Source organism: Prionailurus viverrinus, chromosome E2 (genome assembly GCF_022837055.1).
Source record: "Prionailurus viverrinus isolate Anna chromosome E2, UM_Priviv_1.0, whole genome shotgun sequence".
Taxonomy (NCBI): domain Eukaryota; kingdom Metazoa; phylum Chordata; class Mammalia; order Carnivora; family Felidae; genus Prionailurus; species Prionailurus viverrinus.
Genome location: NC_062575.1, coordinates 18513770 through 18538834, shown reverse-complemented (window position 1 = coordinate 18538834; position 25065 = coordinate 18513770). Strand labels below are relative to the sequence as shown.

The 25065-nt window shown below is 39.7% G+C and overlaps 1 protein-coding gene across 3 annotated transcripts in view; it reads left to right on the top strand.

Annotated features, from left to right (window-relative positions):
• Positions 1-25065, top strand: part of TANGO6 (transport and golgi organization 6 homolog) — a 190640-nt gene that overhangs the window by 32116 nt on the left and 133459 nt on the right. For all 3 annotated transcript variants that reach the window (XM_047834685.1, XM_047834686.1, XM_047834684.1), the window contains exons 7-9: positions 3931-4013; positions 20347-20459; positions 21900-22076. In XM_047834685.1, the coding sequence (XP_047690641.1) occupies positions 3931-4013; positions 20347-20459; positions 21900-22076 (373 nt within the window). The remainder of the gene's footprint in view (positions 1-3930; positions 4014-20346; positions 20460-21899; positions 22077-25065) is intronic.

The following is a 25065-nucleotide window of genomic DNA, read 5'->3' as shown; positions in this document are numbered from 1 at the left end:
CCATAGGATGACTATTTTTTCTCAGTCTCCATTAGATTAGGGGGCACACGTAATCAGTTTATCCCATTCTGGTGATATTAAATTTGATCATTTCATTAGTAGCCTGATTTCTCCATTGTTAACATATCTTTCTCTGTAATTAATAAGTAATCTGTGGGATGATAATCTGAGACTGTGTGCCCTGTTTCCTGTTAAGTCTTTCATGCTGTGGTTTGGTATCCATTGATGATTCTTGCCAGTAAAATGGTTCCTTTCTTTGTTATTTTAATTTGTTAGGTTGCTATTCTTCTATAAAGAAGAGCTTTTCTTTCTCCTTGCCTCATCCCTTTTTTTAAGTTTTTTTTTTTTTTTAAGATTTTATTCAGTGAGTTACCCAACATTCTTGTCATTCATTTTTTTAAAAATATTTATTTATTTATTTTGAGAGATAGTGCATGCACAAGAGCAGGGGCGGGGCAGAGAGAGAGGGAGAGAGAGAATCCCAAGCAGGCTCTGCTCTGTCACTGCAAACGAGCGAGATCATGACCTGGGCCAAAGTCCAGAGTCGGCCACTTAACCGACTGAGCCACCCAGCCTCCCCTCTTATCACTCATTTTGATGCTCAGATTTTCCCACATTTGGCTGGTGGGTTTAGTTCTGTTTTAATGTCTTAGAAGATTGACATTGCACCAACTCATCACCTGCCTTAGTATGTTTTTATACTTTACTGAATTTTTCCCCCACAGTTTACTGAATTTAATGCTTGGATGCAGAATATTATTTCAACATTCTTTGTTAAAAAAAAAAAAACAAACAAAACAAAAAACCTTTCTAGATAGTAGTTGCTAAGGTTTTAAATGAAGAAAAAGTTTGATGTTATGGTTAAACCAAATTTAGTTCTATGTAGACTTTTTTAAGAAGTCATCTGTAGTAAACATTTCCTGGGTGTGTGTAGTGGGGGTGAGGTGGGCAGGGATAAAGAAAGTCTAATTTTGGTGCATAGTAAAACTTCACCAAATTGAACCTGGTGAAGTGAAATTTTTGATTATTCAGATGTGATAAACGTTATATATATCTACACGTATACACATGTATACATGTGTATATATATATATATATATATATATATATATATATATATATATATTTTGGTGTCCATGGATCGGCCTGAACTAAACATGGTATTTGAGTAAATAGTTTAAATTTCTTTACATATTTGATAGAAACCTAGTCTAGATCCAGTATATGCTTCAACAAATCGCTCAAGGGTGCCTCAATCAGTGGAGTGTCCAACCCTTGATTTCAGCTCAGGTCATGATCCCAGGGTTGTGGGATTGAGTCCTGCCTTGCGCTCTGCACTAAGTGTGAGGCCTGCTTGGGATTCTCTCTCTGTCTCCCTTTGTCCCTCTCCCCTACTTGCGTGCTCTCTCTCTAACTTCATGTATTAAGAGTATACCTCATTACTAATCTATTCTCTTGTCTAATACCTAATCTATGAATTAGGTATTGTAGTCTGAGGCAGTGATCCTCATAGTGTGGCCCCAGGACCAGCAACATCAGCATCACCTGGTAATTTATTGGAAATGCAACTTCTTGGGCTCTCCTCAGACCTACTGAATCAGAAATGCTGGTGTGGGTCCCAACAATCTGTGTTTTAACAGGCCCTTCTGGGTAATTCAGGTGTGTGTTCAAGTTTGAACACTGGTCTAAGAGCACTGTTCTTAGGATAAGTAGATCCATTCCATTTGTGGATCAATTATTATTGTCCTGGACATTGTTCATTCCTATTGGACATCTATTTGCCAGACATTTCTTCATATGTTAGGTTATATTCGTAACACCAGCTACATGTTTTGCATTGACAGTGTCTGGATAACAAAAAGGGTGTATGATAGTCTGACTGGTTTTATATAGACATCCCCATCATTGCCACTGGGGGAAAATAAAACCTAAAATATAGGCTTTCTTATTTTGTTTTTCATATTGTATCACATTTTTAAGACTATGTGACAATTATGATAAATTACCATATTTTATCAATTCTAAGGTGCACATGTTTTTAACATAAAAAAGCTTTAATTTTGGGGGGTCTTCTGGCTGGCTCAGTCAGTAGAGCATCCAACTCTTGATCGCAGGGCTGTGAGTTCAAGCCCCACATTCGGCATGGAGCCTACTTAAAAAACAAACAAAAAAAAAATACCCCAAAACAAAAAACTTGAATTTTGGAAATATTTTTCACATTTTAACAATTCTGATATCGAGTGTATCTCACAATTATTGTTGGCCAGGTAGCAATCATGGCATTATCTGTGCCTGCAAATGAGCATTAAAACTCATAGAATGGATGTCAGTGACTTAGGAAAAAACTGTGAAGACAACAGTAGAGTGGTGACCTTTTTTTTTTTTTTAAGAAAATGTTTGTATTTATTTTTGAGAGAAAGAGAGAGACAGAACATGAGCGGGGGAGAGGCAGAGAGAGAAGGAGACACAGAATCTGAAGCTGTCAGCACACAGCCTGATGTGAGGCTTGAACCCATGAACCATGAGATCATGACCTGAGCTGAAGTCAGACACCTAACTGACTGAGCCACCCAGGTTCCCCTAGAGTGGTGAACTTTTAAGAAATTTCAGGGGCGCCTGGGTGGCGCAGTCGGTTAAGCGTCCGACTTCAGCCAGGTCACGATCTCGCGGTCTGGGAGTTCGAGCCCCGCGTCAGGCTCTGGGCTGATGGCTCAGAGCCTGGAGCCTGTTTCCGTATCTGTGTCTCCCTCTCTCTCTGCCCCTCCCCTGTTCATGCTGTGTCTCTCTCTGTCCCAAAAATAAATAAATGTTGAAAAAAAAAAAAAAAAGAAATTTCACATCAGGGACACTTGGGTGGCTCAGTTGGTTAAGCGTCCAACTCTTGGTTTCAGCTCAGATCATGATCTCACGGTTGGTGAGTTCAAGCCCCACATTGGGATCCGTGCTGTCAGCACAGAACCTGCTTAGGATTCTCTCTTTCTCCCCTCTCTCTGCCCCTCCCCAACTCATTCTTTCAAAAATAAATACAGTTTAAAAAAAAAAAAGAAATTTCACATCACCTACACTCTTGGTGGCACAGAGTTCAGTGTATTATGGCAATATGTGGATATCAGTAATGGTGTCGAAATGTTTCAGAAGAGTTGGACTTTTTAAATGTGAAGTGTTCAGAATTTCTTATTCTGTTTATCCCAATTATATAGCTTATATAAGGAATGATATTTAATAAAATTGTATGTCTAAATAAATCTAAAAGAGCTCTCAATACTTTTTTTATAAAGTTTTTAAGTCTTAATTCCATATAGCTAACATGCAGTATTGTATTAGTTTTGGGTGTACAAATACTGATTGAACAATTCTATACATTATTCAGTGCTGATCACGATAAGTGTACTGTTTAATCACCATCACCTATTTCACACATTCCCCACTGACCTCCCCTCTTTTAATCCTTTTTATAAAATCTATTTTAAAACTTTTTTTTAACATTTTATTTTTGAGTAACCTGTACACACAACACAGGGCTTGTCGAACTCACAACCCAACGATCAAGAGTCCTATGCTCCACCAACTGAGCCAGCCAGGCACCCTGTTTTCACCTGCACGTAACCATTGACTGTCATTTTCATTTAATTTAATCCCTAATTTTTTATTCATTAAATTTACAAGTAAAATTTCAAGTCATAATGTTTCATAAGTTACTTGCTTTCTTCTTTCTTGTGATATATAAAATAACAGCGAATGTTTATAATCATTGGCATCATAGATTTCATGAAATACTGTATTTGGTGTTGTATTGTACATTGGTAATCATGTTGAATCTCTAATTGTAGGTGTTACTTACAGAACTATCTAGCAACACTTTCTTCCTTAAGTCCTGAGCTCTATTCAATGAGGCACTGAATATGGGTAATTTTGTTTTTTGTTCTCTAGAGGTTCCAGAGAGTGGCATGGCTCCAGGGACCATTTTGGTAACAGAAGAGGAACTTAGTAGATGTATTGAGGATGTATTTAAGGTTGGTAATTTGAGTCACTAATGTTTCTAGATAACATTTACACATAGTCTTTTAAAATAGTTTTGCCTTTCTGGGGTGCCTGGGTGTCTCAGTTGGTTAAGCCTCCAACTTCGGCCCAGGTCATGATCTGGCAGTTTGTGGGTTTGAGCCCCGCGTCAGGCTCTGTGCTGACAGCTCAGAGCCTGAAGCCTGCTTCAGATTCTGTGTCTCCCTCTCTCCCTACCCCTCCGCTGCTCACACTCTGTCTCTCTGTGTCTCTCAAAAATAATAAATAAACATTCAAAAAATGTTAATTCTAAACTATCATGATTTTTTCACTTTGAAAACCGGAAAATATAAGCTGTTAGTAAAAAAGCTGATACGTTTTGAAACTGTCAATTTCATCATTTACTCTGAATGTTAAACAGTTTAGATTCTCTAACTGGCACATACCACTGATGAAAGCATGTCTTTTGAAGAAATTGACAGTGGCATTTGCAGTGCTATAGGCTTCCAAAAGTGTATGAGAATATTGAGTCTACTTTATATCTTTCTAAAGTAATCACCGTCATATACAAGTAAGTCTGAATAAGTGAATCTTGCAAATGACTACCTAAATATATTACTGAAGTGAAAAAAAAAATGTATGTTCTCTATGATTACAGTCTTATAAATATATATGAAACATATATTTTTAGACAAAAAATGAAATCCATTGCGTTAGGGCCAGATGGAGCTGGGATAAATATTCTTTCTTAAGGTTTATTTCAATAAATTTATAATAGTATTTTACTATGAAAAATATCCACGCTAGTAAATAGCTTTCAAAATTATTTTCCATGTAAAAAGGTCCAGCTGCTTTGGAAAATAATTTGGCAGTTCTTCAAAACATTAAACATGGAATTACTATTTGACACAGTAATTCCATTCTTAGGTATATACCTAAGAGAAATGAGAACATGTTCAGACAAAAATCTGTGCACAAATGTTCATCACGGCATTATTCATAATAGCCCAAACGTGGAAGTCACCCAAATGTTTATCAACTGATAAATAGATACACAAATGTGATATATGCATATAACGGAATATTTTTTAGCCATAAAAATGAATGAAGTATGGACACATGCCACAACGCAAACATTTAAAAGTAACACATTTTAAACTTTAATAGAAACCAGAAAAAAAAAGACCACACGTTGTATGATTCCATTTATGTAGAATATTAAGGCTGGGCAAATTCATAGAGACAGAAAGTAGATTAGTGGTTGCTAGGGGCTGGAGCTGGGGAGTTAGGAGTGTCTGCTAATGGGTATCGGATTTCTTTGTGAGGTAAGGAAAATGTTTTGGAATTAGACAGTGGTGATAGTTATACAGTCTTGTGAATATACTAAAAGCCACGTGTACATTTTAAGAGTGAATTTTTTTTAATGTTTATTTATTTTTGAGAGAGAGACAGAGTATGAGCAGGGGAGGGGCAGAGAGAGAGGGAGACACAGAATCAGAAGCAGGTTCTAAGCTCTGAGCTGTGAGCACAGAGCCTGATGTGGGGCTTGAACTCACGAACCATGAGATCATGACCTGAGCTGAAGTTGGATGCTTAACCGACTGAGCCACCCAGACACCCCTTAAGAATGAATTTTATGGCATGTAAATTACTTATCAATAATTTTAAAAATTATACTCCACATTTCTCATTTCTTTTCTATGGCAATAAATTAAGCATTTTAGAGAAAGTGTTTAGTTTTTTATGAAATAATTCAAACAGATAAAAAATGCAGAGTAAAACACTCATGTACCCACCACTCAGCTTAAGAAATTAAACATTACCAGTTCAGTTGAAATCTTCTATCTACCTATCCCTGGTCACATTTCCATGGCTTCCCATCTAAAGGTACATTGTGGTTTTAGTTAACAGTTCTCTTATTACTAGTGAGTTGAACATCTTTTCGTGTTCTAGGTTTATTCATATTTTTTCTTCTGTAAACTGCCTATTCACGTTTTGTCCGTTTTAAAAATTGCCTCTTCAAAATTTTTTTAGAATAAATCTTTTTTTTTAAGTTTATTTATTTTGAGAGAGACAGAGGCAGCATGAGTCAGAGAGAGGCAGAGAGAGAGGGAGAGAGAATTACAAGTTAGCTCCACACTGCCAGCGCAGAGCCCCACTCAGGGCTCAAACCACAAATCCATGAGATCATGATCTGAGCCGAAACCAAGAGTTGGATGCTTAACTGACTGAGCCACCAGGGCGCCTCTAGAATAAATCTTTTTTTATAAAACAACTTTATTGAGATATACTTTACAGACATAAAATAATGTTTTAAGTATGCAAGTCAATGATTTTTAGTAAGTTTACAGAGTTGTGAAACTAATACATTACAATTTTAGAACATTTCCATTACCCTAAAAAGGTCCCTGTGCCTATTTATAGTCACTCCTTGTTCCCACCCTTAGCCCCAGGCAACCACTAATCTGTCTACCTCTATGGATTTGCCTTTATGGCTATTTCATGGGAAGGAACCATGCAACATGTGATCTTCTGTGGTGGACTTCTCTCTCTTAGTATGTTTTGTGTGTGTGTTTGTGTGTGTGGGGGGGTGTTTCCATGTTTTGTTTTTTTTCAAAGTAATCACTTTGCCCAACATGGGGCTCGAACTCATGACCCTGAGATCAAGAGTCACGGACTGTTGATCAAGTGTACCGACTGGGCCAGCCAGGCACCCTCTCTTAGCATAATGTTTTGGAGGTTTATCCAGGTTGTTGCATATATCAATATTTTGTCCCTTTTAATTGTTAAGTAATATTCCATGGTATGAATATACCACATTTGGTTTATTTGTTCATCAGTTGATGGACATTTGGCTGTAAAGTAGATCTTTCTTTCTTCAAACAGCTTTGTGAGTTGTAATTCACATACTATACAGTTTACCCATTTAAAGTGTGCAAATCAGGACACCTGTCTGGCGCAGTCAGTAGAGCATGCACCTCTTGATCTTGGGAGTTCAAGTTCAAGTGCCACACTGATTGTGGAGCTTACCTTAAAAAAAAAAAGTATGCATATCAATGGCTTTTTAGCATAATCTAAGTCTTGCATATTAGAAGTATATTCTAATACTTCATTACCCAAAAAGAAATCCCACACTATACCCAAAACCCTTTACCACCCTTTATTCCATTTCTCCCTACTCCTAACCCCTCCAACCTCCAACCCGAGTCAACCACTAATCTGCTTTCTCTTTCTATAGATTTGCCTATTCTGGACATTGCATATAAATGGAATTATACACTATATGGTCTTTTGTGATTGGCTTCTTTTACTTAGCATGATGTTTTTAAGGTTTATATTAAGCACAAAGCAGGACCTCATTCTTTTTTTTAAGATTTCTTTTATTTTTTAGTAATCTCTATACCCAACATGGGGCTCAAACTCACAACCCCAAGATCAAAAGTTGCATGCTCTACTGACTGAGCCAATCAGATGCCCAAAGACTTGATTTCTTTTTATTGCTGAATAATATCCTATTGTAGATATAGACTCTATTTTGTAATCCATTCATCCTTTGATATATATTTGGGTTGTTTTTACATTTTAGCTATTATGATTAATGCTGCTATGGACATTTGTGTACAAGTCTTTGTGCATACATATGTTTTCATTTTCCTGGGTATATACCTAAGAGTAGAATTGCTAGAGGGGCGCCTGGGTGACTCAGTCAGTTGAGCGTCCGACTTCGGCTCAGGTCATGATCTCACGGCTCGTGAGTTCGAGCCCCGCGTCAGGCTCTGTGCTGACAGCTCGGAGCCTGGAGCCTGCTTCCAATTCTGTGTCTCCCTCTCTCTCTGCCCCTAACCTACTCGCATTCTGTGTCTGTCTCTCTCAAAAATAAATAAACATTAAAAAAAATTGAAAAAAAAAGAGTAGAATTGCTAGATCTTATGGTAACTCTGTGTTTAACCATTTGAAGAACTGCCAAAGTGGCTGCACCAGTTTACATTCCTACTAGCAGTAAGTGACGGTGTAGAGTAAACCTTAAGTCGTATTCTTTCACATAAGAAGGCAGATGATTGGGGGGGGGGGGTTGTTTTTGTTTTGTTTTTGCCTCAGCAAAGTGTTATTAAGTAATCTCTACACCCAACGTGAGGCTCAAACTCAAGACCCCAAGAATGAGAGTCACACAGTCTTCCAACTGAGCCAGCCAGGTGTCCCTGTTTTCTTTTGTTTTAAACTTAATGTATGATATTCATGATTTGTAGGTATAAAATTCACGCTTAAAAATTCAAAACTCGTTCTGTTCAACACTCAACTTTTTACTAAAGTAAGCTGTTTCATTTAATTTCACTATTAAATAAAAGGGACCTGGCATACAAATATAGCATCAGATTGTTTATAGATAAAACCTAACTTAGTGACTATAATGCTGTTTTTTTTTTAATGCCTCATTTAGAGACTTATGAAAAGAAAGTTTTTATATCCTGTTCTACATATTCATAGGTAAGGACATTTTTGATTGTAGAAAAATAAGAAATTATATAGAACAGTGTAGAAAGCAAATGTTCTGAATTAGAGAACAAGGCCCAGCTAACTCTCAGAAAGGTTGTCTTCAGTCACACACCATCTGAGGAATATCATGATGAAAACTGTTAAGTGGTGGGTGTGGAATGTCAGAAAGACTTGAAAGTGGTGTCAGGGGTAGAACTTAATTGTGACTACACTCTGGTACAAACCCCTCATAGTATTTCTGGGAAGTAAAAAAAAAAAAAAAAAAATTGCTTTTAGAGGAAAAAGAAAGCAAATCAGCTTCTTTCTGGCAAGTGAATTAGCATCTAAAAAATGGAGAGATCCAGAAACAGTGAATCCTGCCATTGTTCCTATTCTTGCTCCCCAAAAAAGGGGGAGGGAAAAAAACCCTCCTAATTTGGTGAACAGTTTGGTGAATTTAAAACCTCCTGGAGAGGCAAGCAAAACATTAGTTGGCTGTAAACACTTGATTATGCACAAAAGATTGGGGCGGTTATGAAAGCAGGAAGGGGTGCGGAAGGGTAATTATTCTCCCTACAAGGGTTTGGCAGCTCAGCTGCACTGGGAAAACAAAGGAAATGTGTATGTTGGGGGGAAATGGTAAACACTGTGTAAAGTTTAGCAACAAAGGCTGTGTTGTCTTTATTAACTTTCTGCTAATACTAAATTACAGAGCACAGCTCAAAGGCAGGAAACAAGGAAAACATCTGGGATAGTTGAATGATCCAGCAGCTCACCGGGTAGCAAGAGGGTACAAGAGGGTGTTTAATTTTAGAGAGGCATTTGGGAACATGTCCAGCTCTGGTTTTCTCTCTCTTTTTCTTTTCTTTTTAACAGATTTACTGGGATATAATTCACATACGCCACAATTCACACATTTAAAGTGTTCAACTCAGTGCTTTTAGTGTAGTCACAGGGTTGTGCAACCATCACCACAAATCTGACTTTAGAAAATTATTGTCCCCCTAAAAGGACCCCATACCCATTACCCATCCCCGTCCCCATTCACTCTCCCTTTTCCCAATTTTATTTTATTTATTTATTAAAAAAAAATTTTAATGTTTCTTTATTTTTGAGAGAGAGAGACAGAGACAGAGCGTGAGTGGAGGAGGGGCAGAGAGAGAGGGAGACAGAATCTGAGGTAGGCTCCAGGCTCCGAGCTGTCAGCGCAGAGTCTGACTCAGAGCTTGAACCCACAAACCACGAGATCATGACCTGAGCCAAAGTTGGATGCTTTACTGACTGAGCCACGCAGGTGCCCCTCCCTTCTCCTAATTAAAAAAAAAAAAAAAAAAGTTTATTTATTTATTTTGAGAGAGAGCACGTGTGAGTGGGGGAGGGGCAGAGAATGAGGGGGAGAGAGAGAATCCCAAGCTGATGGCGCAGAGCCTGATGTGGGGCTTGAACCCATGAACTGTGAGATCACAACCTGAGCCCAAGTCAAGAGTGAGACATTTAACCGATTGAGCCACCCAGGCACCCCCCCTTCTTCTAATTTTGTCCCCAAACCTTAGGCAACCACTAAAATGGACTTGCTGTCTCTGTAGACTTGCCTATTATGGATATTTCATATAAAAGGACTTATGTAATATGTGGTCTTTTGTAGCTGAATTTTCACCAGCAGGAAGTTTTTAGGATTCATCCATGTTGTTGCATAGAGCAGTATTTCATTCTGCCTAACGGTATTCTATTCTAGGGATATGTTGCATTTTGTCAGTTGATAGGAATTTTTGTTGTTTCCACATTTTGGCTCTTGTAAACAATGCTACTACAGACATTCATGTACAAGTTTTTGTGTGGACATGTGTTTTCATTTCTCTTGGGTATATAGCGAGGAGTGAAATCGCTGGACCTTATGATGACATTGTGTTCAACTTTTAGGGGTACTGTCAGATTGTTCTCCAAAGTGGCGGCACCATTTACATTCCCATCAGCAGAGTGTGAGAATTCCAGTTTATCCTCTCTGGCCAACACTACCACTACCATTTCTCCTCCTCCTCCTCCTCCTCCTCCTCCTCCTCCTCCTCCTCCTCCCCCTCCTCCTCCTCCTCCTCCCCCTCCTCCTCCTCCTCCTCCCCTCCCTGCCCTCCCCCTTTCCTCCATTATTATAGCCTTGCTGGTGGGAGTATCTTATTGTGGGTTTGCTCTTCGCCCATTTTTATTTTTATTTATTTTTTTTAAAGATTTTATTTTTAAGTAATCTCTATACCCAACATGGTGCTGAAACTCACCCTGAGATCAAGGGTCACATGCTCTACCTACCAATGGCTCTCCCCAAAGAAATCTTCCTCAGCAGTCTCTTCTTGGTCTCTGCACATTTGTTCCTTCTCTACTCTCTTTCTGAATGGAAAGTTTTTATAGTCCTGCTCTCGTTTTAGTCTGGTATCTTCTGTTGGAGTTTTAAGTCTATTTTATCTTAGTGCCTCAGTCGATGTTTCCAACTGAATGTCCTGTGTCACCTGTATCATAATAGGTGCCCATCTGGCTGCCATCTTGATACCTAGCTGCAGAGCCCCTTAGTTCCTCAGAGCCAATTTCCTCTTTACTTTATACACAATCCAGATCCGATTGGTTTTCTGATTAGGACCATAGTGGAATTAGAAGTAAAAAATTAGAAGTTAGTTAGACTAAGGCATGCTGACGAGAGAGTGCCAGCGGAGAGGATCAAGAAAGGAGACAGAAAAAGTACTCCAAAAGGGCATAATAGTTTGAAAAACAAAGTATGTTGGGACTGCTATGTTTAGTATACTTCGTTTAAGGAGGCAAGGATTGCATCTCCTCCATTTAAAAAATACTTTCTTCTGAAAGAGGTAAAATATAAATACATTTTGGTATTTAAAGAAATAAGTCCTCAGCTTGCTGAATGAAAATGTGGCAGGGGCAATTATAAGAGAAGGCCTTTCTTTGCTTGCATCCTTTACATACAGCATGGAGTGGAGCAGTGTGGCTCTGGTGGGCCAGGTGGAAAGGTCTCAACAAAACAGGTGTACACAGAGATGCTCACTGAACTGAAACTTTGGCATAGCCACTTGTACTTCTGCATAAATAATTCTCGTCATTACTATGTGTGTACCTTACATCTGGTAAAATGATTTAAGCCAAAAAAGAGATTTGCAGCTCAAATAACTTTTTATTTTATTTTATTTTTTTAATGTTTATTTATTTTTGAGAGACAGAGAGAGACAGAATGCAAGCAGGGGAGGGGCAGAGAGAGAGGCACGCACAGAATCCAAAGCAGGCTCCCAGCCCTGAGCTGCCAGCACAGAGCCCGATGCGGGGCTTGAACCCAGAAACCGTGAGATCATGACCTGAGCTGAAGTCAGATGCTTAACCAACTGAGCCACCCAGGCACCCTGCAGCTCAAATAACTTTTAGTCCAATGGCTTCCTATTCTGTCTCCATATTTTTTTTTAATGTTTATTTATTTGTTTTGAGAGGCGTGTAGGGGCAGAGAGAGAAGGAGAGAGAGGATCCCAAGCAGGCTCTGCACTGTCAATGTGGAGCCTGACATGGGGCTCGATCCCAGAAACCATGAGATCATGACCTGAGCCAAAATTAAGAGTCAGATGCTTAACGGACTGAGCCACCCGGGCACCTCTATTCTGTTTTCTTCTGACTCTGAATGTCGGGGGTCCTAACCCTAGAATACTTAATTTTTTTGTCCTCCCTAGTATGAGAGGGATAAATGTTTTTCTTTAGCCTAGAAAGGTAAAGAGAGGCCTGGGCTGCATAGAGATTGGTTCTGGGTAGGGTAGGATGAGAGAATTATACTTCCTCACGATTTGGACATTTTCTTGCTCTTAAGAGAACTGGCCAGAATCTGATACTAGGTGGGGCCAGGGGTGGGAATGGGGAATGTTTCCTTTTAGTATTCCTCACCATACTTGCTGAGAGACTCCCTAAGGCAGAAGAAATTTTCGGGCAGGAAAGTCTAGAAGTACCTAATTAGTTTATATTCTTCATTCTCATTTCCATTTTATCTCTCTGTTTCCAGATTCAGGGAATCCCTGACTTTAATTATCCAAGTCTTTTTTCCCCATTTAATCTTAACAAATTTCTAATTAAAGTTACTCTCTCAGATTGGCCAATTGACTCCTCTTTCTGAACAGTTAATTGTTTTTGTAGAGTAAATTGTTATAACAGAATCTTAGAGCTGGAAGGAAATTTAGAAATATTTAATTTCTTTTTTTGTTTGTTTGTTTTTGAAAGGACTGTTTTTTAGAGCAGTTTTTCATTCACAGAAAAATCAAGTAGAAAGTACAGAGTGTTCCCATATATCTCCTGCCCCCACATGTGCTCAGCCTCTCCTACTGTTAACATTTTACATTAAGAGTGGGACATTTGTTACAGTTGATAAGCCTGCATTAGCACGACACTATCACCAAAGTCCATAGTTTACATTAGGGTTCACTGTTGGTGTGGTACAATCTTTGGGTTTGCCAAGTTAATCCCTTATTTTATAGTAAAGGAAACAAACGCCAAAAGATTGTGAAGTTGGGGTGCCTGGCTGGCTCAGTCGGTAGAGCATGCAACTCTTGGTCTCAGGGTTGTGAGTTCAAGCCCCATGTTGGGTGTTGACATTACTAAAAAAAACCCAAAAAACACAAAAGATTGCGAAGTGACTTGTCCTGAATCATACTAGTGAGTGCCAGATCTGGTCCAGGAAGCAGTCCTTTCATTTCCTCTCTTTCTCTCACTCTGTGTTTAGAAAAGCTAATATTTGCCCATGGTACACATTTAAAAAGTGCAAAAGGCTTTGCAGTAAAAAGTTAGTCTTCTCCCACCTATGGCTCTTCCTTAAAGGCAGTCGTTCTTTCGGATATTTCCAACTGTAATTGAACTATGATCTTGAATAACATGCAGAAGACCAAAGGAGGTATTCTTCAAAGCTGTGGGAAATGCAAGTGGTAGACAGGACATTCAGATTCTGTGGGACAGTGTGGTGAAAACCACCTGGCCTTTAGAGTCCAACAGACCTAGTCTGGCTCTAGAGTTGACTATTAGGTGACTTATTTAACGCTTGAGTTTCAGGGAAAAAACCAGGTAACTTTTGGTAGGTTCATTGTATTCTTTAGCAAATGATTTGTGCTCAGAAAACTGTCAGTTCTCTTTTGGTTTAAGGAAACTCTTTTTTAAAAGATTATTTTATGCAGTACGCTCTGAAAGCATGCTTAGTGCAAAATCCTATATTAGGTAACTTGGCTTGTCCTTTGCTTCTCACAAGTCTTAATTAAACTCAGTAAGTGCATTAGGAGTTCTGGAACATTACTATCAGAAGGATCCCTGTGATATTTTAGAAGGCAGCATTTGACGAGTTTAATCTTTAACAGGGGTAAAATCAAGTCCCAGCCTGTACTGAATTTCAATGGTAGGATTCAGTCAGCTTGATTTATGTTTCTATTTCCACACGTATACATCCCTATAAAAGATAAGGCCGTAAATTAAGAAGACAGTTCCATTTACAGCAGCATTGGCAAGTATTTAGGAATAAACGTAACATTTGCACAGGGCTGTGTATTTTACAAAGTATTTTAAATGCATTATCTTACCTGGTACTTATGCCAAAAGCTTAACGCTTGCATTATAAATGAGGAAACTGAATCCTAGGGAGGTTTAAATGTCTTATCCGTGTTCACTCACTTAATATGTGATTTGGGGCAATCATATAGGTGTCAGGAACAATATTCATACCCATTTCTGACTCCTGACTTCCTGGTGTTCTTTCAGCTCTACAGTGATCTCTAAGGGATATGCCTAACAACGTAATGGAAGTCTAGTAGATGAGAAATGGAGCATGTGAGGACCGCTTTCAGTTTTGTTTTGCTTTGAATCAGAAACACATGTTTGCTCGTAACACTTTTGACCATTTTGATTCCTCTGGGTTTTTCTGTTCCTTTTTAATTTAAATTTCTAGTCAGTCCTTCCAGAGAAATTCAGTCCTTTAGATATTGAAGATAGGTACTGACTAAGCCCCAACAGTAACATCAAACCTCCTTTTGTTCAGTCTGCTCTCCCTTCCATGGCTGAAGTTCTAGGATTCTTCAGTTAATTAACATTGATTGAATAGCTTCTAGGTGCAGCTTAGACAACAAAAAAGAAAATACAGGGAGCATTGTAATTCCCCCACAAAAATAGAGCTTTTGAGAAAATAAAAAGCATTCAGTGTGCTTTATTTATTCTTTCTTTGATTCAGTTAATCAGTCAGAAAAAACATTTTTTTTTTTTTTTTCTTTTTTTTTTTTTTTTTTTTTTTTTTTAAATTTTTTTTTTCAACGTTTATTTATTTTTGGGACAGAGAGAGACAGAGCATGAATGGGGGAGGGGCAGAGAGAGAGGGAGACACAGAATCGGAAATAGGCTCCAGGCTCTGAGCCATCAGCCCAGAGCCTGACGCGGGGCTCGAACTCGTGGACTGCGAGATCGTGACCTGGCTGAAGTCGGACGCTTAACCGACTGCGCCACCCAGGCGCCCCAAGAAAAAACATTTTTTTACCAAGTACATACAGAATGCCAGCTACTCTGCTAGGTTTACAAATAACAGAAATGATCAAGAGCCAATTGCTGCCTTCAAGGAGCCCCCAGTCAGGCAAACAAAGAGTTACAAGTAGAATGTGATGGATTGTTAACAGTATCCAGAAACATGTCTTTGTTACTAGGTAAGAGTGATCTCTGAGCTTAGATGAAGGGTTGTAAGGCTTAACCACACCTCTTCTCATGGCTGGATCTGTGATAGAAAGCCAAGATGCATTCAGAAAGGAATGTGGAAATCCCTATAAAGGAATGAGGAAATCCCCAAGCTGCCAGTGGGTCATTGGTACCCGTTTCCTCCACTGATCTATTCTGAGCCATTATGATTTTCATAGATTCATACTGGTCTCTCATTTTGCCCCTCAGTCCTGTCCTACTGGAAGAGCCAAAGATAGACATGGAAGTTGAACTTTTCTTCGAAGCACCATTTCACTTACTCTCAGAGAGGCTTTTCACACCAGAGAATTGAAGATACCTTGAGAGTCTGTCTCTCCTTTCCCTGCTTCAGCTTTCCCACCTCTTGGTATTTTGTTTGGTGATCTCTGGTCGTACAGATATCTCAAGTAACCAGAACATCTTTCACCTAATCAGGATTTCAGCTTTAAATTTCTAATTTCAGAACTTATAGAAGGGAAAGCATGTGGGGAGGATTAGAAATTTTTACATCTTGGTCAGTTTGAGTGTTGGAAAAATTTTCGGGTGGTGCAGGATTGTTTCATGTTTCCCAGCTAGTTGGTTTTCTTTTTAAACCTCTTAATGGCTAAAGTACCAGAAGGTTACTGAAGGGAGTGAGCAAATTTGCAGTCAAGTCAGAGGGTGATAGATTTGCCAACCTCCTTATTCCCTAGGTAAGGAAACTGAGACTCAGATAAGTCAATTGATTTGTGATAAGTCTTGCAGCTGGTCAGTGGAAGTATTACAAACAACCCTATGTGAAATATACCCAGTAGGTATACTGCTGAGGAAAGGGAATTTCCACAGGTAGAAATAATACATGCAATATGGGATTGTGTTTCAGAACTTGAACTTCCAAGAGTTCAAGAGCCCCAGATAGCAGGAGACTACGTATGAGCACAGTCCAAGGAAATTCCACAACACCTGATGTGACAGCAGAGATGCAGGGTAGTAGGGCCCTGTCCTCTGTGGGGCAGGAACAGCCTACTGTTGTGCCCTCACTGCTTCCTCAGTCCATACTGTCACCAGCCTAGTATGAAGGACACTGGAAGGAACTGGCCCTAACAGTTGCTTCCATATATAGTATGACTTTGTTGGGAGGACTGTTGTTTTGTTTTTTTTTTTCCCTGGAGCAGTTGCTCATTGTCTGTGCTGTCAGCAAGACATCGCTGAATCGGTGCAACCTCCTGTGTCCCTTTATGGGTCACTAAACTCAGATATAACTCAGTGACCTGGGGAGTCCACATGAAGTGGGAAATGACCAGATTCTACTTCGGGAGTATACTGAGAGGGTAAGGTTGGATGTGAGGTCCAGACCAAACCGTTAACCTGCATATGAGTTGAGTGCCAGGCAACAGACTGGAAGGAGGGCGCTGTCCTTGGAAAGGCCATGCTGTGGCCCTGGAGCCCTCCTGGAAGACTCGGTAGAAGACGGCTGTATAATAGAGAAGAGTCTCAGCGGGAGGAAGGGGAGGCGGTGCAGGAGCTCCTGGTGCCACTCAGGAACTCTTCTTGCAGGACTGGAGTTATTAATAGCCTGGCAGGCTGGGGCCTACTGGTTCTGAGGGGAGATGGTTGGGGTAAAGGTGGTGTGGGTTAGGGACTGAAGCAATGCAAACAGGCACAGGGGGAGGTGAGTTTGGGGAGGCCACGAGTACGTGTTTCGTTCTTTTAGAAAATAATATAATATTTACCATTTTAACCATCTTAAAGTATACAATTCGCTGGCATTAAGTGCATTCACAGCGTCACGCAGTCATCATCGCTGTCTAGTTCCAGAACTTTTTCATCACCCCAAATGGAAACACCGTACCCATGAAGCAGTCAATCAGTCCCCATTTTCCCCTACTCCCACCCCCTTACAACCTTTACTGCTCTCTGTCTCTGGATTGTGCATGGATTTTACGTCAGGCAGACCTTTGTTCACCTTGATTCTGCCATTTACTAACAGAATTCCGTGGCTCCACTAACTTTGCTTCTCTGGGCCCTAGTTTTCCACATTTTTTTTTTTTTTCAACGTTTATTTATTTTTTTGGGACAGAGAGAGACAGAGCATGAATGGGGGAGGGGCAGAGAGAGAGGGAGACACAGAGTTGGAAACAGGCTCCAGGCTCTGAGCCATCAGCCCAGAGCCCGACACGGGGCTCGAACTCACGGACCGCGAGATCGTGACCTGGCTGAAGTCGGACGCTTAACCGACTGCGCCACCCAGGCGCCCCTTCCACATTTTTAGAATGGGAATAAAAATGCTTAACCTGCAGGACTCTGGTGAGGATTGATTGTATGTTAAATGTTTAGCTGAATAACCTGGTTTATTCTTGAGTAGACATTGCAGTAAATGGTAGTTATTGTTTGCTTCATAAGAACAGTAACAATGTGGTTCCTTTAAATTGTATACTTCTGTAACAACTGCTTATTCACCAGAAATTCAGGTAACACAACTTAATCATCTATTGTGATAGGTGCTGAAACAGAGAGCTTCACTTTTGCCTTCTAGGCTAGTTGAAGAGGTGAGAGAGAACTATACATTCTCTGTGTTACCAGCTCTAAGTGCTATTGGAATTTATAGGAGGAAAGTCATTAATGGTGGTTAGATGCTTACTAAATATTTGAATTAGTGAATGAATGGATGAATAGTTGAACAGTCAAATACATAGCAGGCCTGTGGAAAAGGTAGAATGTTTGAATGGCCCATCTAAAACTTTTCAAACAACAACAACAACAACAACAAAGTACTTCCATCAAGGAAGTTAGAGGAAGGTAGCTTTGGGCTCAGTATAAGGAGAAGTTTCCTCTTAATACTGGAAGGGAGATGACAATCTATAAGTGGCAAAAAGAGGCCATTTGAGTTGAGATACCACAGAGAAAACTCTTTGATCGATTTTTTTCTAAATACAAAAGCAGTACTTGTTTCTTCAGAAAAGTATGACAAGAGAACTTAAAACTTGGAGCAATTTATCAATAACAACATATACCCCTGAGAAATGGGCTCGATTGAATTCATGTTAAAATTTTAGGTGCTGTGTCTCAGTCAAGCCAGTAAATAAAGGAGAGTTAACTCCATTTGGGTTTTGTTTTTTGTATAAAAGATGCTGATAAGGAAGGATGGCTCCACAGGGATTACTTCTGGGAACACAGACCACAGAGCCAAACAATAGGCCCTTACGTGATCTGGGGAAATTCTCTCTCTCTCTCTCTCTCTCTCTCTCTCTCTCTCTCTCTCTTTTTTTTACCACTTGTAATTGATGATATCATAATTAGGCCTGCATATTACTGTGAACACTGCCGTACCATGCACCCCACTGAGCTGGGTTTATGGAGATTAGATCATGCACAGGAAGCTGACTCCTTGGTTATCAAGCTCCACAGAGATGCTGGGAGGCTTAAGCAGTGTGAAAAATTAGGGTTGATTTAAAGGGAGAGGATTCTCTGGAAAAGCACAGAGCGTCTTCCAGCTTGTGCCTCCGTGACCTGTAGGATCCCACAAAACAGCAATGATTCCTCCTTCACTTCAACACAACTTAATTAATAAATTAATTGAAACCTGATAGTGCGGACACAGATAATGATGATAAAAGGAGAAAGCTGAGGAACTGACACTCTTGATATGTATTCCCGGAACTATGCCAGCATTTTTATCTTCCAGCTACTGTGTTAAATTCTTTAAACAGTTAGCTTATTAAAATTATAACAGTCTCCTATGGAAAAAAAATGATAACAGTCTCCCAAGGTCAGTCTTATTTTTAAGGATGAGGAAATGGAAGCTTACAGAGGCCCTGATTTACAGAAAGAATGTTGGAAAAAAATAGTGTTTTGCTCTTCTTAATTCTTTAACTTACCTGTTTTGAATTATTATTTTTGTAATTGGTCTCCTTGTTTTATTCTTCCTGTTAGATCACAAGCAATTAAGAGAGAACAACTCTTACTCATTTTTATATTCACTACAGTGCCTAAGACCATGCTTTGATTCCAGTGGGTGTTCAAATAAAGTTTGTTGAATGCATTTGTGCTATCCTTTTTGAAGTGACAACTAAAACGTGTGACATAATTACTGCTAACAAAAATCAGCATCCTGGGGCGCCTGGGTGGCGCAGTCGGTTAAGCGTCCGACTTCAGCCAGGTCACGATCTCGCGGTCCGTGAGTTTGAGCCCCGCGTCAGGCTCTGGGCTGATGGCTCAGAGCCTGGAGCCTGGAGCCTGTTTCCATTCTGTGTCTCCCTCTCGCTCTGCCCCTCCCCCGTTCATGCTCTGTCTCTCTCTGTCCCAAAAATAAATAAACGTTGAAAAAAAAAAAATCAAAAATCAGCATCCTCACACACTTAACCCTATAAAGTCAATGCAGAGCTAGGAGTGCGTTGTAATTTCTTTTAACATTTATTGAACTGGAGAGAATAGGACATACCCATATGGCAGTTACATGTTAAGAATGACAGATTTTTTTTTTTTTCCAATTTTGAGAGAGAGAGAGAGAGGATGTGTGCATGAGTCGAGAGGGGAGGAGAGAGAGAGAGAGAGAGAGAGAGAGAGAGAGAGAGAGAAAATCTCAAGCAGACTCCACATTCATTAAGGAGCCTGACGTGGGGCTCAATCCCACAACCTTGAGATCATGACCTGAGCCACAGTCAAAAGTTGGATGCGCAACCGACTGAGTCACCCAGACAGACACACATTAGAGTGACAACTCTAGAGCAGGCCGTGTTTTTGGTTTTGGTTTTGATTTTCAAATCTAGTTTTAAGTTTTTCTGTTTGGCATTGCTTGTTAGTTCCTAAGAGCAGGCCCTTTGGTAATTAGACGGTTATTGCATAGATGAGTAATAGGCAGACTAGCGGGAGACACAAAGGTAGTCAAAAGCAGGAAAGGAAGGGGTCAGAAAATGGGTTCATTTACCCATTTTGCCTGACAGTTCTTCAGGCCGCCCACGAAAGGGCACCGCTGCAGTTCAGGCTCCCTGTGCTTCAGCCTGTCTGCCAATCTCAAATGGTTTTCTTAGTCTTAGAGCTAAAATTATTCAGTTTAGGACAACAGCGTTGCTTAACATAAGACTCTGAGCCCTGCTAGTAGGTGTGTGGTGTTTGATTCCTGTTCCTGTGGCCTTGTGCTCACCGTGCCTCTCGCCATTTTCTTTTCCCTAGGTGTACGTGGTCGGGAACGAACCTTTGACGGTTTTAGTGGACTCCCTGCTTCCAGTCTTGGGTGTGCTCTTTTCTCTATACTGTTTCACCAAGCAAAGCGTGTCTCATATAAGGTAAACAATCTAGAGAAACTTATTTGCTTATAAATAGTGAAATCTTTCTTGTATGTCATTCTTATTCTTATTTTGAATATAAAACTTAGTCTCACTTTGTAATTGGTTTTTTTGTTGTTTGTTTCAAAATCAGGAAAGCATTTGAGGATCCTCTTATTCTGCTCATCTGGGGAAAGAAAGAGCACTTTTCAGATTGCTGGGGATTGGATGTAATTTTTAGAATGGCTCTCCTCAGCCTCCGTCCTAGACATCAGAGATGAAACCCCTGTTTACATGTGTAAACATGCCCGTGTTTGATCCATGAGAAATACTGGAATTACATGTCTAGGAAGGAGGAAGTAGAGAAGGGATCATAACTACCGGGAATGAGAAATCAAGTTGGGGAAATCTGGATCTGAACATGGCACTCTGTAATTTAGACTTGGATTTAGTATGAGTGCTGCGCAGTGTTGTTTGGAATGAAGGGATTTCTTAATCACCCAGAAAATAATCTTTTGTATTGGAGTTTTAAGTAGGCTTCATTTTGTATCAGGTCTCTTTTTTTCACAGATATTTGTGTTGTTTTTTCCTCCTTTTAAGGGTTTATATCCTTTTCAAAGTCCTAGAGAATTCTGACTTTTAGTGTTTGGAAAACCCCTACAAATATTACCTTCTTCATAGGGTTATTTTATGAAGACTGTGCATCGAAGTGTTTAGCGCTGTCCCTGGAAAAGAGCTGAGAGATGATTGTTGTCCTCATCGTTGTTAAGTGGTGAAGGAAAGTACTCATTCTTACATATTTTTCAAAGTTCACATACTGCCTTAGACTCTAACTTTTGGTCAGCACATCACTGTAGTCCAACAGCTACAAGAGAAAACACAGTGGAAGATGGAGACTATGAGTGTGTGCATTTGGCTTCAAATAACTGTCCGTAAAATAACCTTTGTCTTAGTTTTGAAACCCAAATCCTCACAGCACTGTCATGTCCTCATCAGAGCCCGAGAAGGAATAAGTGAACGTTTATTCCCTCCTTATCCTAGCTGATTGGCACAGATGGAAGGGGCTGAGGCATCAGCAAGAGTTTGTTGGTCACCTTCCCTTGATCCACTCATAGACGGTTTTTGTCAGTGTAAACTTCTGTTCACAGGGCCTGACCCAAAGGCAATGGTACGCTTGGATTTTTTTTTTTTTTTTTTTAATTATGTGGAGCTCCTGTGTCTTACCAGTGTTGCTTCTGGGGCCCAGATTAGCCAGTCACTCATTGAATTTCAGGTTATTAGATATATTCCCAAATTCACGGGAAGCATAACTTTCCAGTCCTGCACTTCAGTAGCACTAGGTGGTTGTGCCAGCATTTAGAATGCAGTGGAACCTGACAGTCTTCCTTTCTTTTTTTATGTTATCTTGTTAGATGTGTAGAGTAAGTTGACAAGCTCATTTATAACTGCTTTTTCTGCCAGGTCACTTTGCCAAGAGATCTTATTATGGATCCTGGGGAAGCTAGAGAGGAAGAAGGCAATTGCCAGCCTGAAAGGATTTGCAGGATTGGACACATCTGTGTCCTCTCTTCCTTCTCTGTGTCAGTTTAGAGCGGCCGCTCAAGGTGGCATCACGATTACCATCAAAGAGACCGTTTGGTGAGTCCACCCATCCTTTTACCCTCTCTCTTCTGATGGAATTGCACCCAAAAGGCCCTTCCCCGACTTGTCCACTAAGGGGCGCTGGTAGAACGGGAACCAGCACTTGAGGCAGCTGAGGTGTTGCTATTTATAATCGCTAAGTGAAATGTGAGTGCCTTAAATAATCCTGCAGGTTTTTTTCCCCCGGATGCCAGCTAATAGTAGGTGCAATTTGATGGAGCCTCACAGCTCTGCCTCATAAGCCACTTACTTCACAAAGGCTTTGCCAGTGAATCAGAGTAAAGGGCAGACACACATTTACTCTCCGCGCCATAACGATCCAGTTCTCTTTCTGACTCTCTAAATGGTATATGTATGTTCAGAGTCAGACTTACTCTTAAAGGAAATTGTCTGATAACTATATTTTATGTTAATTATAGGATGGGGGTTTCTTTCTTCTAGAGATCATTTAGAAAGTGCTTAATAAACGTTTGTGGAATGGCACACAGGTATATTTTAAATTATTTCCACTTTCTAGGTGATACGTGTAGGTATTAATTACCTCTTAATATAAGTTCCTATTGACCAGAATCCATATAGTTCTTAACTGCTGGCAGCTACTCAGATTTTACATGCATTCAAAGTGTGGCTGTTTGTTATAGCGCAAATTTAATTTTTTATTCAGGGTTAACCTAGTGAAGTTATAAAACGCTCTTTCAGTATGATGGACTTGAGGAAAATGAAAAACATACATTGACTGGAAACAGAATCATCAGTACAAACACAAGCTACTTATTTCCCAAGAGCTGCTGAGCTCTAGTAGGTTTTAGAGTTGTAACTATGCCCCTGAACTGAGTTTAAAATTTCTCAACATGTTTATTTTAAAAACACTTTGGAAGAGTTTAATCTGGGACCAATTTAGTGACTATGTAGAGAATTTTATAGTATTTGACTTATCAGTAGTTAAAGTTAATTGCTATCTTAACAAGTCTCTAGTGTATATCTTAGTGCACATATGTCAAAATTAACAGTTTTTCTCTTCAGGGTAGGCAAAAATTGAATAGGCAGTAGTGAATGAGTCTTTACTTCCAGAAGCAATGGATCCTTAACTTGGGGTTTCTCCATGGACTTGTAGCGGTCCATAGTCCCTCTGAAATTATACGCAAGAAATATTTTATGTGCGAACCTGAATTTTTTTCTGAAAATAGGGTCCATAGCTCTCATTTGATACTTAAAGACACTCCATATCTCCAAAAAGTTAGCATTCACTGTATCAGAGGGGTGTGTGTGTGTGTGTGTGTGTGTGTGTGTGTGTGTGATTTTCTCTTTTGTTCTAAAGATCGTGCTTGTGGTGCTAGTCCCTTCAGGGCAGGTCAGTATCACCACTTACCTTTCCCCTATCATTCTGCTCAGAAGCCCCAGTTTAAAAGCTTTGTTTAAAGAAACACTAAAAGAGCAGCTTAGATTTCATGATCTTTTTTATTTTTATTTTTATTTTTCTGGAACTAAATATAGCTACAGTATTCAGAATGGACTCTTTACCATTGAAATTTTAAGAATAGAGCTTCTGAAGTTAATTGTTGTCATGTCTTTTTTAAAAAAGTATTTGAGGGGCGCCTGGGTGGCGCAGTCGGTTAAGCCTCCGACTTCAGCCAGGTCACGATCTCGCGGTCCGTGAGTTCGAGCCCCGCGTCAGGCTCTGGGCTGATGGCTCAGAGCCTGGAGCCTGTTTCCGATTCTGTGTCTCCCTCTCTCTCTGCCCCTCCCCCGTTCATGCTCTGTCTCTCTCTGTCCCAAAAATAAATAAACGTTGAAAAAAAAAAAAAAAAAAAAAAAAAAAAAAGAAAAAAAAAAAAAAAGTATTTGAATATAGTACTTCATTTTGACAGGATGGTTCACAGAAGCTTAGAAGTGACACTTATCCATTTCAGCTTTTTTTTCTAACGTAAAATGTGGTGGAGATAACATGACTGATCTGAAGGATGCTGGAAGATTCTGGGATAATGTAGGAAGTAATCTTAAGCTTAGTTTATAGGTTATTCATTCTACTAGAGGAATATAAAGGCCATGTTATTAGTGAACTGGCAAATTGGGACTTACTGCCCAATGGGATGGGGCCAAATAAACTTTAATAATTGTAGTTTTCAATGAGAAGAAGCAACATCTATCATTCTTTTCTCAGTTTGGTCTGAAAAAAAATGTTATTCCTTCTTTAATCGTAAGAGTAACATACCTTCTTTGTATAATACAAAAAAGCATAAAGAGGAAAACAAAGTAACCACTATCCTGTTCACTGTTCACATTTTTTTAGTTTTTTGTCTTCTAGTACATCTTGTGCCTCTTTGTTTGTTTCCATGATATAGTACGATAATATTGTATCTTGGCTTTTTCACTTACCATATGAATTAAAACTAAAAGCCTTAGTACCTCATGAGAAATTTCTTGACACTTTTTGCAGAAAGCATAACACTGCTTTTAATAACTTAGCCATATTTTATTACTTGGAAATTTGGCCTACTCAGTTTTCTGAGCCTTTATGCCTGTTCATATTTCAACTCATTGGTTCTTATTAGTTGAGACTGACTAGATCTCCCTCTGTAAGGATAGTGTCTTTTCCTTACTGCCCATGAACCTTCAGTGGCTCATCAAAAAAATGTCTGAGTTTCTTTGAATGGCATCCAGGGCCCTCTGTGATCTAACCTTGCTTTGCAGACTTCTTTCTTTCTGTTCTTCCTCCAGAACCAGAATATCTGCATACAACCTATACTTTATTCCTTCTTGCTCTTTCAGTTTATTGAAATAATAGAATTCCTCAACATCCATCTTTTAAAAACACTTTTTTAATGTTTATTTTTGAGAGAGAAAGAGAGAGAGAGTGTGTGTGTGAGTGGGGGAGGGGGAGAGGGAGACACAGATTCTGAAGCAGGCTCTAGGCTCTGAGCTGTCAGCACAGAGTCTGATGTGGGGCTCGAACTCACAAACCACGAGATCATGACCTGAGCCTAAA